The sequence below is a fragment of the Lichenostomus cassidix genome, chromosome 7 (assembly GCF_008360975.1).
Source record: "Lichenostomus cassidix isolate B80296 chromosome 7, HeHo_3.0, whole genome shotgun sequence".
Classification (NCBI taxonomy): domain Eukaryota; kingdom Metazoa; phylum Chordata; class Aves; order Passeriformes; family Meliphagidae; genus Lichenostomus; species Lichenostomus cassidix.
In genome coordinates, this window is record NC_139488.1 from 71,884 (window position 1) to 89,717 (window position 17,834).

At 36.5% G+C, this 17,834-nt stretch overlaps 1 protein-coding gene across 7 annotated transcripts in view; it reads left to right on the forward strand.

Moving 5' to 3' along the window:
- Nucleotides 1–17,834, forward strand: part of NCKAP1 (NCK associated protein 1) — a 59,833-nt gene that overhangs the window by 4,119 nt on the left and 37,880 nt on the right. For 4 of the 7 annotated variants that reach the window (XM_085065646.1, XM_085065648.1, XM_085065647.1 and 1 more), the window contains exon 2: nucleotides 8,736–8,846. In XM_085065646.1, the coding sequence (XP_084921772.1) occupies nucleotides 8,736–8,846 (111 nt within the window). Of the gene's footprint in view, nucleotides 1–7,586; nucleotides 7,605–8,735; nucleotides 8,847–17,834 lie in introns of all 7 variants that reach the window. The other 3 variants (XM_085065643.1, XM_085065645.1, XM_085065644.1) reach the window with 1 other exon arrangement.

A 17,834-nucleotide genomic window follows, 5' to 3' on the forward strand; every position in this document is an offset into this window, starting at 1 on the left:
CGGTCAAGGATTGGGGCATAGTCACTCCTTGCCAGTCACGTGGCCCTGTATGGCATGATGCCTATGCTCTTTCCATTGGTCTTTGGCACATCCGAGTGCATGGAGGGGATCTGAAGCAAAGTCATGTCTCCACTGCTTGATGCCACTGAGTTGTAACCAGCGCGGAGCTCTTCATGTGGCAGCCCGCGATGGTAGGCTCAGGCGTGCCCACATGGTCGGAACAAGCAGCATGAGCCCAGGTTCCAGCGGATTGGAGCCGTAGTCCTGTCATACAGTTGCTTGGTTGGCATGTGTTCCCCTCAAAACACAGAGGCCCAACCAGGCTGGCCCTGGGTCGACAGTGGGGGGGTCCCAAGAGTCGTGGCTGTGCTACCCCCAGAGTGACTGCCAGACTTTACCCATCTCTACCACCTCCATGAATCAGGAGCTTGACGGCACATGTCTTCATGATTGGCAAGTCATGAGTCGCATGAGTTTGTTTCACCGGATGGACACGGCCGTCCAATACTGCTGTGGGGCTGATGAGGCCACATGACAGAGTGGGAGCATCCTATACCCCTGCTCTGTGGCAGAAGGTTGGTTTGATTACCCTGCATGTGCAGGGCATCCAGTGGGACCACGGGGAGATACAACCTCTGCAGCTCAGCCCAGTTAGCAACAATGGTCCCATCTTAAGAGAGTCATAGTTACTCCTGCTGATTGTTTTATTAAGAGAACCAGTCAATAAAGTGTACAGAGTGGCTCTACAGGAAACAGTAGGAGAGATTTTAGGTGACTGGAAGACCATGGGGAAATTTCCAATCTGCAGAGCTCTGAAGTTTGGAAGGGTGTAGAAATAGATCACCCTCTGGACACAGAGCTCTGTGCTGGAGTGCAGACCTTTGAGCGGAGAGGAAAAGCTCACCAATAATTTAGTTCTGAATTGTAAGGTTGTTGTCAAATAGATGATGTCAGGTAATGTCTTCAGGTTACTGGAAAGTGTCTCAGGGTGGGGCAGTATTCCTTCCATAGATGTCAGCAGTTCTTTAAAGGTTAAAATGGCAGTATGTGTTTGTGTCTGGGATCATGGAGGAATGGCTTATAATACTGTCTCATTGATAAGCAGAGGAGGAAGCCTCAAACAAACTCAATTAAAAAAAAAAATTCCTTTGCTCAGGAAGCAAACACTAACTGGTGATACCATACCATACTACCTTTTTTTCCACTCAGAAAAGCAACTACATTTGTAAAAAAACAGTAAGACTTTCTAATAAAAATGCCCCCTGACATCTCCTAAAATATAGAGAGTGGATTTTCCCTTTTGCATTTAGAGTAGATATCCAGAATTATCTTGCCTTGTTTCTTGGCTTACAAATAAAAGTTACCTTGCTCCCCCACCATGACTGTTCATTTGCCTTTTGCGTTGTCAGAAGACCAAATCCAGTTTAAGTTGCAAGAGATTTTTAAAACTGTGTGCAGAGGAGATATCCCTAAAAAGTGGTAACAGTTCCCATTTTAGGTTCAGAATAGACAGGGCTTTCCCATTACCTTGCTTCTTTTTGGTAAGATGTTATTTTATTAACTACATTGAGAAGTTTTGTGGCAGTGAAACTTCTCTTAACATTTTTTATGCGTTATGTTTCGCCTGCCACATATTTGATCCATAGAACCAAGTGATTAAACAGGTACTACAAACACAAGGGGACAATGTGAAATTATCACTGTACAGATAGTGTGAAACCCAGTGTATTTTGTTTGTTGATGAGGCAGCGGGTCACTCTAGTATGGTCAGCTTAGAAGATGCTTTTTCATGTTGACCTTAGCAAGGCTGCTCACATGACCTCATCTGATTGTTCTCATGAACAATCTAAGGAAGTACGGTCTGGATGAAGTTGTGATGATGAAAGCAGATGGGTCACCATATTAGGGAATGATTGTGAAGATCTCGTTTTCAAATGGGGATCAACAGGGTCCTGTTGGGGCATGTATTACCTCTGGTTCCAGTTGCTCTTTGCATCAACAACCTAGCTGATGGCTGCAGCGTGCTTAATAAATTTATATGTCAGAAACTGGGACAAACCAGTTTGAGTTTAAAAATTGTAGGCATGGTCTAACAGACTTGGAGGTGGCTGAACAAGTATGATTGTAAGCTATTTTGTGCTTAGTGGAATTTAAAGGACAAAAATGAGAAGTAATGAGATTTTTTTTTTTTTCTCCAGACAGCAAGTCTGGAGAAAATAGCTGGGAAAGGTTTGGGCAAACAAGAGCCAGGTAAGTTTTGCTGCAAAAAGTCAGGGATGACGTGAGGTTATATAAATGTGTGAGTAAGATAATCTGAAGGAAAAGTAAGTAATCCTTTTGCTCTACATTTCCTTCATTGTTGATCACTCTTTTCAAGGAAGATGTGGTCAAAATGGAGAAAGTTCAGGGCAGAATAATAAGGACAGGTGGTGCAGAAAATTGTACCCTTTAAAAAAATGGGATTTTTCATTTCAAGTCAGCCTGTAAGTAATACAAATTTTTAAGTATTTAGGACTGCTGTAGAGAGATGGGGAATAGTTTGTGCCATCTAGTAGCACCACCAGAGATCAAGAAATGATAGATTAAATTAAATCTTGGAAAACTAAATTTAATACTGTAAAAGTCTATGAGAATGTTTTTGAATGTAGCCTGTTTGAGACCTGTAAGTAAAGATTTGGCAGACATGTCCCAGGAGTAACACAGATACAGTTGATTCTGCCTTGGAATATAGGTAGGCAATTTCTTGAGGTCCTTTCTGGCCTTTTCTTCTGATTTCACATGAATTTACATTTTACTTGGTTGAATTTCTGAGCAGCAATACACTAGAATTTAAAGTAAGGTATATACTTGGGTTTCAACACACACCAAATAACGAGTAAATACAGGGAAGATGTCTTGGTTAGATCTCTGAAATACTGGACTGACTGTAACACCTTTAATCGTAATTTATCTTTCAAATTTTGAGCCCTAGTAAATAAAAAGTGCAACAACTGTTAAATTTCTAATAATTTTGAGCCATATTTTGGATATGTGCAAGGCCTTTAGAGACTCTTCATAAAGTAGTTACGTAGAGATGTTCTGCTTCCAGATCTTGGTTGAAACTATTAGCGTAATTTCTATCAAGACACAGGTTTACCTTTCGTCAAGTATCATTTATGTAACTATGAGAATAAGTAATGTAATTTACTTAGTACAAGGTCACCCTAGTGGTGCTGGTGTAGCACAGTTAAAATTTAGCTATCAAAGCTATTAAACTGTAATAATTTGTCCATGTGTGAGCAAATAATTCTTGCATCTTGGATAGAATTTAAGAGGGACAAGGCTTTATTCACAAAACATATCTGGGACCAGCCTGTTAAATAATGAACTTAGTCTTCCACAACCTAAAATACAGGCAAGGAGTCGTGGTAGGCTTAATCAGAGATACTAAAGCAAATGTAATGTGAACCACTATTCAAAGCAGCTCTTTATTGTTTATTCATCTCTCTCCTTCTCAGTAGTTTTGCTTTTTCAAAATTAGATTGTCAGTTCATAATCTTATTGTTTTAAATGCATGGCAGAAATAAAGAGTATATAATAGGTTTTATCCTACAAAAATACAATTAATGGTTAAATGTTTCTTTGACTTTTATTATTTAGTATAATTTACAGGATGCACAGCTGGAAACCAGGCATGCGGACTTAGAGATACATCTTAGCATGAAGTCTTTAATGCCAGCAACTCTTATAGTGGAAGAAGAACAGTTTTACTGTGCCAACCTTTCTGGTGTATCAAGAGAAAGTGCAGTAATAAACTGTAAATGGGACATTTTCCTGTTTTTCAATGTGTGACATCTTAAAAGTATTTCCATTTATTAATCCAAGTTGCTAACTTGGGGGATGGCATAGTTTTTACTGTCATTGAAGTTCCATCAATTTCCTTGTTAAATTCACAGCTTTTTAGTTGCAGATTCATTTGTAAATGAGACTTAAAGGTGAAGTTATTTGTTGACTGAGATTATTTCAGTGTATATTGTCACAGTCATGTGGAACTGTGCTCAGCAGTGTTTTATCTCAACCCTGCAGATACAGTAAATCAAGATCTCTTGAAGTAATAAACACATTCAATTGCTGCAAAATATGGTTTATGATAATCTGCTGATGTAGGAGGTTTGGGAGATGAAAATAGGGCATTTTTAATTCAAATGTCCCTGTTTCTCTTTTACTGGGAGACAGCCCTGGTGCTAATTTGGAATAGGTTTGATTTAGCAACAATGAAAGAAAATATATTATAGGTCTTTCCATAATACAGTAAATATCCAGGCTTTATTTTTTTACCATCGTAAGCCACATAATTCAGATACTCCCCAATGTTCTTATTCAAGGGCAGGCACATAACAAGTTTGTATTGAGACATGAGTGAAGTTCAGGGATTCCAAATGCCAGTTTGGGGCACTGGCTACTAACCATGATTGTACGTGAACATAAACTTCCTTTTGTTCATGCCACTTCAGCTGCATTTACATAGTAATTTTGTTGATGGATGTTTTTTTTCTCCTCCTTCAACATCCTTTGCCCTCAAGTACGAAGTAAAATGCTAAGCTTAGATTTTTGCATTGATAGCTGTAACAGTATTGGGGCAAAAGGTCTCTTTGATATATCTTAATGTTGGTGTATTCTGGGCCAAAGGCAGTCGAACTGGATTCTGTTTTCTTCTTCTCTAAAGTAGCTTCTTTAGAGGCTACTTATCTTAAATGTAGGCCTTAAACAGATTTTCTTTGTTGACTGTTTTCTTGTTGGCTGCATCTGAGTGAGTACAACGCAGAAAGTAGAGATATGTAGTATTCCTATTTTTCTTAATAAAGTGAAATTCTTAATAAAGGGGAATTTTCTTAATAAAGTGAAATTCTTAGTAAAGTGAAATTAGTATAGAAGAACCTAATGGCATCAAGTGATGGAGAGAATCTGAATTTTGTTTAATAATAATATAATTATTTACCTCAGTAGAGTAGGTAGGAAAATGCTGCTTTAATTCAAAGCATATGGCCTAGTGAAGCATGTGGAAACAGTGCAATGAGTCTGATCTCTCTGAAACTTGATAATTGTGCATATGATAGCAAATGACTGTTGTGAATAGTGAACCTCTGAGCTACAGAACTCTGATTATTCTTGTTGGTAGTTGCACAAAATGGTGCACAGAATGACTCTTTGCTTAGTTAAGAGTTTATCGTAGCAGGGTACCATTCTAAAGATCTGTGGAAAGACATGCTGTGTAACTTGATAGAAATCCAGCATCTGAGTCCATTACATTTTTTAAATTATGTAGATTAGTTTCTAACCATAGCTTTGAATGATCTTTTTTGGCATAGCTGCTTAACAGCTGTTTAGTAATATACAAAGGAATTCAGGGTTGAATACTGGGAGGTTCTGCAGTATAATATTTCAGGGCTGAAGCAGCTGGAATCCTAAAGCTTCAAAGATGTATTCTGTGAATGCTGCACTAGTAAGAACATTTTTAATTTATGAATTTCTTCTTAATGCTCAAAAATGTAGTAATTTTGGGTTGTGGGGTTTTTCCTAATAAGAAATTAATTGAAGAATGGTTGTTGCAACCCACATGGGGGAAAAAAGTGCTATCTGAGGCTGATTGAGAAAGGGCTACCGTTTTTGGCTGATGCTCGGAATTCTGTGTGAATACTAGAGAGCTGTATATGGGCAAATGGCCTTTGTATGCTCTATCACAATGTTCCTACCCATTACAGTACTCACAAAGGATTTTCTATTGGCTAATACAACTATTAAAAGCAAAAGGTACATTTCTGATCTGCATTCTAAGACTGTTGCCCTTTTTTCAATGTCTTTGTTCTTTTTAGAGCAAAATTCTGTTTGTGTGCCTTACCACACTTCCATGCTTGTGCAGAAGTGCTAGGATTGGGGTTTGTATGTTCATTCTTTTATGCATTACAGAGTAAACTATAGTGAGTTTGAGGTCTGTTCATCATTTTTGGGAGAGGTTTAACTCATGGTGACTGTTTTGCCTGTGACACTAAATACAGGTAACTGTATTAATGAAAACTATTGATGCAATAATGGCTAGAAATCTATTAATACCAGTTCTTAGAAAGGAGCTGAGCTGCTGTGGAACATGGGAGAGTGAAGGAAAATGCATTGACCCACTCATTCAGTGATGTCTATTTTCCTCTTTCAGTTCAGTATATCTAGGTAGGCTTGTACAGCTTTTTAGAAGCTGGAATTTTGGTGTGTGTGAGGGATACTTTTAACATCTTGCAGGAATTTTCTTATATATCAATCAATCTAGTGTAGTTTATTAGTAGGTAGAGTTACAGTTGCTTCAAATATGATGTCCGCTAACAAACAATGTCTAAAAGCAAAGACGCACATTCACGTATATTGAGAATTAGACTGAGCATAACACTCATCTTTTCTGGGGGCTGAGTTACTGAAGCCACAGGAGGATGTGCATGTTGATGTTTTCAGATCTCTGTTTCCCTGTGAATGTGTGTGTAAGGACTTGGGTAGAACATAAGTTTTAGTAAACATTTCAGAGAGATGATTTAAAGGAAGGAAAACATCTGTTTCGAGGAAAAATAAGGAGTGTATGTGGAAGGAGTGTTTGAATTCAGACTGAAAAGTTTACGAAGTCAACAGTGGCAGATTTCTTGTTTCCTTGTAACAAGGAATTTACCTGGAATTTACCAGGGCACAAATATGTGTATGTTGTTTTCTTTGTAATCCTTTTAGTAGAGGAAGTTACATATTTTGCTGCAAGAATAACAAATTGAAATAATCTGACAAAGGTTCTGACACCCATGACATGGAGTTAATTAAAACTTCATAAATTTGAAGCACTTTTTTAGTATTAAATGCCTGTTTACAGTGTAGTTTGTACCTTTGAAATTGTATAGACTTTAAAGTGTGTAGAGAATAGCTCTTTTTTTTGCCATGTGTGGTTTGCTGCTCTAAGATATTGAAGCAACTATTTAATACCTAGTAGACTGTGGCTATGTTGCTGTATTTATTTTCATTATAAATTCCTTTTGTATTATAGATATGATATAATGAAATTTAGTACCTTTGTGGGAAATTCAGCAAATATGAGAATTTTGGTATCAGAATAGTACATGAGTATACATCATGATGGTCATGTACTACTCATAGGTGTTTTAGAAACTTTCAATAATGACTCTTTTGTTTGTTTTTTTTTCTTGGCTACCGTTTCTTTTTCAGGTATGTAAAACTTCACTGAGTTTCTCTCCTTTTTTCCCCTGTAGTTGCATGTGATGTGTGCTAACTCGTTTTTTCCCTCTCTACCTGAATTGAACTTAGTTTGGAAGTACTATTAGTAGTTACATGTCTTAGTATATTCACAGTGCTTTGCACGATAGTAAAGTACGTGTAAAGTTTTTGCGAGTATTAGAATAATCAACATCCAGTAGAAAGTGTGCTGACTAGAGTAACAGATGGTCATAATGTTCTCTTGGATGTAGGTAATAGTGTATTAGTTCACTTAAATGTAATACTTTGGAATTTAAGAGTAATTTGTTTATATGTAATTTTTCTCTCTTTTTATTACACTGCTTTCCCAGCAAGGACAAGTTTGGAAGGTTTGCAAAGCTTTTCACCTTCCCTTTGCCCGCTTGCCCGCTTTCAGAATCAGTCTCATACTCCATGACTTCTGTCTCTACAGTCCACAACTCAGTCATAGAAATCAATGTGGAAAAGTTTATTAAATGAGCTGTCATTTGGGTTCACTCTGTTGCGTAGAAACGCCTAGCATGTAATTTAGTTTTGCATGAGATGTGAAACTCCTTTGCAAACCCCTCTGAGGAAAATAAAACTGAATGAATATTTGAGAGAAATACAGTTTGAGCACATATTTTGTCATGTAAGTAATGCTGCTTTTAGTATGGTACTCCAAATGTAGTGGTATCGCATGGCTTGCCAGTCAGAGTAGCAGAGAAGTAGTGTCTGACAGCATGCACTGTAGCTGGCAACAGTAGGTGCTTCCTCAGTTGTTTGTCCACAGAAGCTATTCTTACCTGTCTATGTAAGTTATTTAAGAGTCCTAACACTTAGTTGCAACTTCACATCAAAATTGAATGAAACCTTTTGACTGCTGCCTTTAAAACTTAGCCTGTGCTGCTGTAGGAATAAAGAACATGAGTAAAACTTCAGTTCCTAATCTAAGGAAATAGACTATGTCAGGCAAATACTGGTGGTTTGATTGTGGGATGGAAAATTGTCTTACAGTTAACAACTGGAAAAAAATTAAATGCAGATTGGTGGTGGGGTGTTTAGTTTTGTTTCACAAAGGATAGTTGAATCATTTAATGTGCCCAGCACTGTCCTCCACAGATGATGACATGATTGAAGTTTCTAACAGTTTGTTAACTCCAGATGAATACAACACTACCTCAAACCAGGACTAGCATTAAAAGGAAACTGTTCTTTTCTCCTTCTTTTAGGATTGAGTTTTTTCCCTCACTGCTGTTCTGCACTAACTGCTTTGATACTTCCATGCATCTTTTCCAGTAGAAGAGCATCTCTGTACTGTTTCCCATTGCATATTTCAGCTGTGACAGTCCCTGCACTTTGCCTTTCATTTTATCACCTGCTCACTAAAACAAAACAAAAAAAAAGGAATCTTTCTAGTTTGTCTTCAGATTTGCAACTGTCACTTGGCTTTACATGGATGATTGTGTTTCTACTTCATTTTGTATTGTATTTTTTTATAGGCATGTGGTGACCCCAAAGCCAAACCATCGTATCTTATTGACAAAAACCTGGAATCTGCTGTCAAATTCATAGTCAGGAAGTTTCCAGCAGTAGAAACACGCAACAACAACGTAAGTAATCAAATGGCTGTATAACTATTTTTCTCACTACCCTTTCAGCACAATATGAAAGGTTTACATTTTCTTATAAAGCATCTGATGCTGACAGTTGCAGTTGGAATATAGTTCTTGATTCAAATATCTGGCAGGATACTTGCAAAGGAACTATCTCTAAGGAGAGAATATTATACTGTAATTCTGGATGGGTTTTGTTAGGCTAGGACACTTCCTGGTTTTCCTTTTGCCTGCTCTCTACTATTCCATTTCAAAGAATTGTCAGTGGGAAGAAATCCTTGGGAAAATCATGCCTTGCTTTGATAGGAGAAATTCCTGGTGACCAGATTGATTGCAGAAGATGGAATTTGCGTAACTTTATTTGTGATGAGTCCTAACCAGCAGATCAGTAAAAAACACCTGGCTGCAAGGTGGGAAGAAGTGTTTGTACTTTACAGGTGCCCTTGCCTATGGAGTCAATCCCTGTGGGAATAAAGAATGCTTTAGTTCATAAGGAGAAACATTTTGAAGTACAAAAATATGGAAATATAATTGTTTCTTCTTCAGATGGTGAGTTCAGTTGCGGAAGTAACGTATGCTTTACCTTTGAGTGACTCACTATTGTTGAATTTGACTTTGAAGCCTTTTTTTAGGTAGGTAATATTATTAGGCTAGAGGCAGGCATTTTGGCAAGTGATGTACGTTTGTTTCCCTGTTTCAATTGAAAAGACAAGGGAAAGGTGTTTGTTTTACCTGCTTATATTTCTTTTCAAAAGAGGAACGTGGAGGTAGGTGTTGGGTTTGCATGTTCCCTGCATGCAACTGCGTGCCTATGTGCTTGGGAGGTTTAGGCTTGCTTTGAGCATTCAGATTTCTGCAGAATGGTAGTGGTAATAGCAATGAGAATAATTAGTTTCTTTTACATTGCCATCTCAAATTTGTATGTAATGTCTCCAACAATACCAATGGGGGAAAAAAAACCAAAGAAAAAAGAGAAAAACTTTCCCTTATGGAGGAAACAATTTCATTAACAATGTACTTTCTCACTTTAAAACTTGTACATGCTTTGTAATTTTAAATATTGCTCATCTTTGTAGTGAATTTGATTGTGTTAGTTATAAATACAGAAATTCCGTATCAAGATTATGTAAAAATACTAAGTCGTACTTCTGTGTTCTTTAAGCTTGGGTGGCAGATCTACTACTAAAAGATAATGTACATAGAATTTATTTAATGCAGTTGCATGTATGCTTTAAATGTCTTCCAGTTGTTGAATAGGAATTTGGAGCTTAACTAACGATAGATATTTAAGGATTTGGTGCTGTGAAGTTTATGGAAAGAGATCAAAGAAAACTTGCTATATTTTGACAATCACAGTTTCTAAAATAGGACACACAATGTTTTGTCATTCCTGTGTGTTTATTTCCTGTGAGTCAGCCAGGCCTGTGTTTGTTAAGCAGAGTTGACAAAAGCCTACCCTTCTTATGTATGAGCACAGCTTAAAGTAGGATTTTGAGCTCTGGCAATAGGTAACTGGTGTTTCTGTCCTGTGGTCAGAGTTGACAGTAGTTTGCTTAGTTATTTACAGATGTTTCCCATAAAGTGTTGTAACTCTCAAAAAAGACAAGGCTGATCAGAGATTTAAAAGGGCAAGAAATTAATTGGAGCAGAGGCAAATTGATTAAAGAAATATGACAAAGGATTACTGCAGTGGAAATAGCTAAGAAATCATAAGTTGTGTTTTCTCCTTGCAGTGAAAATTCCAGGACACCCTTTCAGGAAGGGGTTTTGAATTTTGTATGTTCAAAACATTTGTATGATTCAAAAAAGAGTTCAAATGCAGCAGTTGCCACTACGTGGTACTGTGTACCTATGCTGCTAGTAGTACCTTTTAACATGTCAGTAGGTGATGGTGCCAAACAAGCTTGCGTTCAGTTTTAGAGAGTAGGTAGTGCTAGCTTTTTTGACTATTTTTTTACCTGTTTTTAGCTGTTTTTTCTCAGGTACTGTCATCCACAGTGTTTTGTGTTTTAAAAATTTTACTGAAGTGACACATTTTACTGAAGAGTGTAAGCACTGTTTGCTGTAATCAGATGACATTGAAAAACCTGAATTTTTATTCTGTAGAAACAAGTATTTCTGTTATATTTGCTATTGATATCTTTTACATTTTTTTCCATGGAAAATATAGTTCCTGGTTTTCTTCCTCCTTCAGTGTTTGACATGCTGAGTCACTAGAGCGATGTCTGACAGTTGCTGATTTTCGGTATTGTACCTAGTATGAGAGTTTGTGGACAGTTCAAACAGTGAAGTGGCTGATGAATCTTTGTTAACCAGGCTGGAAAATGAAACAGAGTAGTTCATCTTCTGAAGGATTGATTATAAATAACACTGTACCTTATCAGTTCATAACTCTCTCTGCTGTTGTCTGAGGGCAGTCTCTGTGATGTCTTACACTTGCACTTTCTTTTCCAATAGCCATTGTGAATCATTTAACTGGGCTCTTAAATAAACTGTTAATGAAATAGGCCACCAGGATAGTGTTGCTGCATAGTGTATGAAATACCTGCAAAGGAAGGAATGTGTGTAAGCAAAAACTTGAAGGGCTTGGAAAGTGATAGACAAACAAGATAGATAGAGTCCTGTTTGAAAGGAAAGTTTCTTATGTGTTTGGGGGAGCTTTACTATTTATAATAATTTTAATGTGACTAAAGCTTTGTTTTGAAAAAGCCTTCTAAGCTGCAGATGCATTCCAAAAACTTTGTAGCACCATTATTCTTGGTCAGGTCTGTGATCTGATTGTGCTTGTATTGACTTAGAGTAGCACTTATTTTTACTGAATTTCCTGGACTAGCGTCAGAAGAAAAGTTCCAAAGTAAGGGGTGCTGAAGCAGCCTGATTTTTCTGAAGGTTGTTTAGACCTCATCCACTTATAAGGGTCTACAGACAAGGTTCTTGTCACAGAGAAATCGAAGGAGAGCATGCTAAACTCAAAAAAAAAGTTGTAGGACCTAAAAGTTACTCTTCTCAGTCAATGCTAATACTTAATGCCTTTTAAAACCAGAATAAAATACTTCACAATTGGGAACTGGAGATGCAGAGAGAAAGGACATAAATTTTTTGTGGACTCTGAGTAGGGTCTGATAAATCTTCTGCCTGCACAGGTAAAGCTCCATGCCTTTGTGTCATGAAGTAGTGGCCACCTTTCTGCTTTCCCAAATGCCACACATGGCAAGTATTGAGAATATCTGCCTTCTTTCTTGAACATGTTTTTCTTGGTTTGTTCCTCAGCAATTTCCTTGTATAAAAACTTACAATTTTAAATGTTTCTTGGAAAAGTTCAGGCTAAGTCATTGCTTAGCACAAAGCAGACCAGTGAAGCATCACTTGGAAGTTTCTAAGTATATGGTTAGTGAGGGAAAGTCTCTTTTCCAGATACTGCTATTCTTCATTATCTAGTTGGTATGTTCTCAGTATTGTTCATATCAATTCGATTTGTGTTTTTTATTGACTAATTTATGCTGTATTGTGTCTGTGGGGACTGGAAATAGGATCACATGGGAGCAGGGGATAAGCAGTGTGAGCATTTCCAGCCTCCCAGGGTTAGGATCTATAGTTTTGAATTAGTTGTTTACTTCTTTTTCTTCCCTTTTTTTTTCTCTCTTTCTTTGCTTTTTTCCTTTTTTTTCCTTTTTCTTTTTAGATCCCAGTGTGTGTGTGTCTGTGTGTCTGTGTGTGTCTGTGTGTGTGTTTGGTTTGCCTACTGTGTCTTTCACAGTTTCATTTTGTAATGAGCTGGTTGCATAGCAAATCAACTGGATGTGGAAGAGGTGGTATGCGCACAGAGTGGCTGAACCTCCTTGGCTAAAGCTTATTAGAAGTCATTAATGCATGCTTTTATTCAATGTTTTCTTCTATTACAAAAATTAAAAACCACACTTTATAATGAGTCTTGATTTTTAATTTTTGATAGGTGCTTCCAGTAATTAGTCTTTTTCAAAGCACTTACTACAAATAATAATCTGTTTTTTAAAGTTTTTTCTTTTGGCTGCTGTAAGTGGTACAGTATGTAAGGGAAAATGTAATTGGCTTGCTTTTTTCTAATGAAGCATTTAGTACTGTAATTTTCATAGCACTAGTGAAGATAATTTAGAAACTGTCGTCTCTGGAAAAATAATTCAGGGTCTCAGCTCTCCTGCCTCATGTATTGGTAATCCCTTTTTACTAGTTACTTATTTTTGAGGAAATTATATGGTCGTTAAAGCTATCACAGCTGTTTTCTTAAGTCTAACTTAAATTATCCCTATATTCAGTAAATTTTAATATTTTTCTCTGCCTTTCTGGGGTGTTAGATCTCTTACATGGGAGACTTCACTTTTCAGATAATTTCCAACTTTCTTAAGCAAAAAAAATCCACAATCTCCATATTCCACCATAAATAACTGGCCTTCTGATTATGAGGATTAAAATCTTTTTCAGGTAAGTAAGCTGCGCAGCTCCCTGTTCAGCTCTTTTCCTGCTCAGGGAACTCACAGTGGTAAAGGATCACAAAAGAGATAAATTTTCCTGAAGTCACTGAAGCAGCAATTTAGTTTATGGATGTTCCCCCTGTATGAGTGAAGTCGGATGATGAGCAACTGTTCTCTGTTCAGCTTTGTATGAACAGTTAAGATGTCTTATGCTTGAGAATAGAGTATACTAATGATAGTTTGTTTCACAAGAAACTGCAAAATATCTACAAATAATAAAATTTAATTACATTTTTACTAAAAAGTCATTAATAATTGATATTGCTCAGGTAATGCCTTCCTCTGATACAGCCATACCCTACTCTTCTGGTTTTGTATGCAGTAGCGTGTCTGATGTCTACAGTTGTTACAGGTGTAAGACTGACTTAAAATGGTGTATTGTATAGAACATAATCAGAATATAGTATATGAAGTTTTTCAGTCTAATGAGTCATTTTTGAGTGAGCATTTATTTCACAGCAATTCCAACAGGTCATATGAAATCCTGAAATCTCTTCAAAATGTTTCACCAAACAGAATTCTCGTCGCATATTTTTTCAAAATAGTAAGTGCTGTCACCAGTGAAGTTTATATTCATGGTTTAACCTTTGCTGGGCCTGAATTTGAGATGGAATAGCATCCAAATACTGTATTTTTTATCATTATTTGTAATCATGTAGTACACTGCTGTAAGTCATGTAAGTTTGTACAAGTCACTTGCCGAGGTAAATCAATCTTGCTTGCTCGTTGCTTCATATAGTGTCTACAATACCTGCAGAGAAGTGAATGTGTGTAACAATTTACCCTCTGCTTCATCCACTGAAACTCTCTTTGCATTACTGATTGACAATTTTAAGAGCTTGGTCTTAATAAACAAGAAAACAAACAAAGAAACCCCCACTGAGATGGCATTCCAAAAGATGCATTAACTGTAAAAATATTGCAAAAATCGTAAATGAAGGTGAGAGAATGAGGAAACTGTTTCATAGTTGACAGGTTGACAGGTAGATCAGTTTTTAAAGACAAGTCTTCCAGCCCCAGTTGTCTGCCATTATTAATTCCCTGGGAATGGTAACAGTAGTGGAGCATCACAGATGGCTATTTCCTTTTCAAAACAGTTAACTCAGTGGTAGAAACTTGAAAACAAACCAAAAATAGGTCTTGCTTAGACATACTCTAGTTAGTAAACACATTAAATATTCTATTTTATCTTTTTAAATGCAGCACAGTACTTCAGAGACTGCTTTTAATTTGAAATAAAAAACCAAGGACACATTTATCATTCTAGAGTTAATTTACAGAATTTAAAACTAATTTTCTTCATTTTATTAGGTGCTTCTATCTTTTCCTGCTGTTATGCTATGGACACAGAACTTTGTTAAAATTACTTGAGTTTTTCAAATGTTCGTCTGATGACTATAGGTGACAAGCATAGTGAGTACAACAAGTGCCAGTAAGAGTACTGGCAGTGATGATTTACCTCTGTCTTCAGAAATTTAACAGTCAGAATTCATAATACTGCTTTGGGGCTTATATTCCAGCTGGTAAAATTAAGCTGATGGTGTTTTCTCTGGGGACCTGGTAATATCTATGGTGTTGGATTGTAGAAAACAAATACAAATGTTTAATGATCAGATTTGCAGGAAAAATATCACACTGATAAAAGAAACAGAAGATTCCCCTTACTACTGTCTATTTCTCAATCATGAAATAAGCCATTTATTCACATACTACTGCTATCAGCCAAATAAACATGATAAAAAATTGTAGGACTAGAGGTACTCTTTATTTTTACACATGTAAAACTCTCTGAACAACCTCTTCTAGTTGTCTAATATTTTTTGTTAGCCTTGGTATTAAACTGGGATTTATTCACATGATTCGTATGCCAGGGCTGCATAATTTCTTCCTTGTGTGAGCTATTGTGTTCATATAAACCTTAAATGAGGCTGTCTTGCACTTTCTGATTTGTTTTTTGCTTCTTTTAATGTATGCTCTCTGTTTATGTAATTGATTAAGGATTTTTGGATTTAATACAAAGAAGGAGAGGTAAAAGTTAAAGAACAGTTCCTTTGGCTGTAGGTAATATATTCACAAAGCATTAGCTTTACTCCTTGTTACTTATAAATCCTATTCAAACTTGATCAGAGGTGTGGTATTTTGTTAATAGACTAATCTCAGATTAATTATTTGAAGTTTTTTTTTGATCTTGCCATATGCTGAAATTTCTACAGGTTTTCATAGTTCTTAAATCTAATTCACCTCATTCAACAAAAATACTGTTGGTATAATTTATACTTTAAATTCTCTAAGAATAAATAAACCACTTACATCTAACCAGTCTACAAGACCTGGTAAACTGTAGTAGAAATAATCTTTTGATGTTTAAAGAATTATTTCTTCAGTATATCCCATTTTAGGATATACCTACTTTAGTTGTTTATGGGGAGCTTTCAATAATGAATTGAAGGCTAAGGAAAAAAGCCTCAAACCAAATACAAATCAATATAGCACCAGCAACTTCTGGACAGTTGTTAGGAAATTAGTAATGGAAAGTTTTAATGAAGTGGTTGTGGAAAGAGCTACACCCACATTCCTGAATGATAAAAAAGCAAATAAACATCCCAGACACTGTATGCTCGTAAGTTGTTCTTAACATCACTGATAAATTGAACTGTTTGCCCCATACTGATACAACAGTTGGTTTATATATTGTTTTACTTCAGTACTACTATTTTAAGTAAAAGTTTACTGACTCATTCAACACTCAGCATTCAAAGAATGATTGTCTTAACTCTGTCAGAAAGTTTTAGCATTACTTAAGTATAAATACTTCTGGGAATATGGGTAATAAGTTAAGAATGCACAGCAGTGATTACATAATCCTTAGCTGAGTGTGGCAAATACCTCCCTATACTCTGTATAGGGAATTTCTATTTCACAGCATTTCTGAAAATTTATTATTTCTTTTGCAATCATAGTTCCCAGCACCATCTCCCTTTTTGCTGTATCTCCTCACTTTGTGTGTTCTCGCTTAAAATTGTGGTGTCCTGCAGGAGTGGACATCCAGTTTCTATTTGTTGTACCAAAGATAGATGTTGTGTACAGCAACCTATAACCTTGAAAGTCTCCTTTAACATTGCACCTTGCTTACTATGAGTTAGGATTGCAGTGGGAGAAATGTTGTTAAGGCATATGTGCAGTGGTAGTGATCTTTGATTTTTTTCTTCTCTTTGCACTAGAATTAATCTTATTTCTGGATCACACTCTGTCATCTCTTCCTGAAAATTCTAGAAAGGACTTTTTAGATTCGTCTGGTTCACACTTGTATTAGTTGCACAGAAATAAACCCTATTTCTGCTTAGTCTTCTACAAACTGGCAAGAAATACTTGAAGCACTAGGGCCAGTGTGTAAGATTAAAACCATGTGTCTTAACTGAATTTTCATTGAGTAAGAACTGTTGACTGATGAGGTCCTGAAAGTACAAAGCGGGAGTGGTTCCAAGTATAGACACAAGCTGGCCTGAAGGTATACTGGAGCTGTACAGACCTACTGGAGCTACTGAGTCTGTGCGTAATGATGCTGGTTGCTTCATTTTCTGAGCTTAAGGCAGTTGAAGTTTAAGCCATACACTGGGAATGGTATAGCTTTAATCCTTATGCTGAGGATCACAATACAAGTCATGAGATTTATAAACAGATTTTTTACAGCACCAGATTAAATGAAAATAACCTATTTCCTGGTGCATGAGATTTTTCAGGACAAGTTACAAAATAAACACATGTACTTGCACCACTTTCAATTAAGCCTCGGCTGATGCCTCTGTGAAAGAGACTTAAATAATATATAGGCAGGCATTCAAAGTCCAATCTTTTGCAATCATTTAAGAGTAGGCAGGAGTATTTTATAATGTAGCCATTCTGATTTGCTCTTAACTGTTTATTCCTGTCTTTCCTTAGCAGTAATGAAAGGCTTATGGCTCAAGGCTTCTAAAAAATCATCACCTCTAAAAATTCAGAGGAGAGAAGCAAAACTTGTTTTGCGTATGATACCTAGTTGTGGTCCAGGCAGTTTGTTTTATGAATTTAGAGGAATTTTGATGCTTTGCATAAAACTGAATACAGAGCACAGCTTTATAAAAGAGACTGAGCTGAAGAAATATACTCAGTTCTAACCTCTCATGAAAATAAGCTAATCAATTTGAAGCAATTTTTTAATCTTTCTTATAATTGATTGCTCTTGTTGAGGAAAAAACATTATTTAACTTGATCGTCTTTAATTTAAAATCTTGCGACTTTTTGGAGGGGACTTGTTCCTATTGTGCCTGCTTTAATTAATTTCTATTCCTGTATCAGGAAGGAGACATAACTTGTAGCTGAAAATTGCAAGTTAAATATTTGGATAATTGCAGTGCTGTGAGACTGTAATAGATAGATAAATGGAATGGCTGTTTACTAACAGCTGCTTTTTTGTGTCCTTAATTGTCTAAGTGATCAG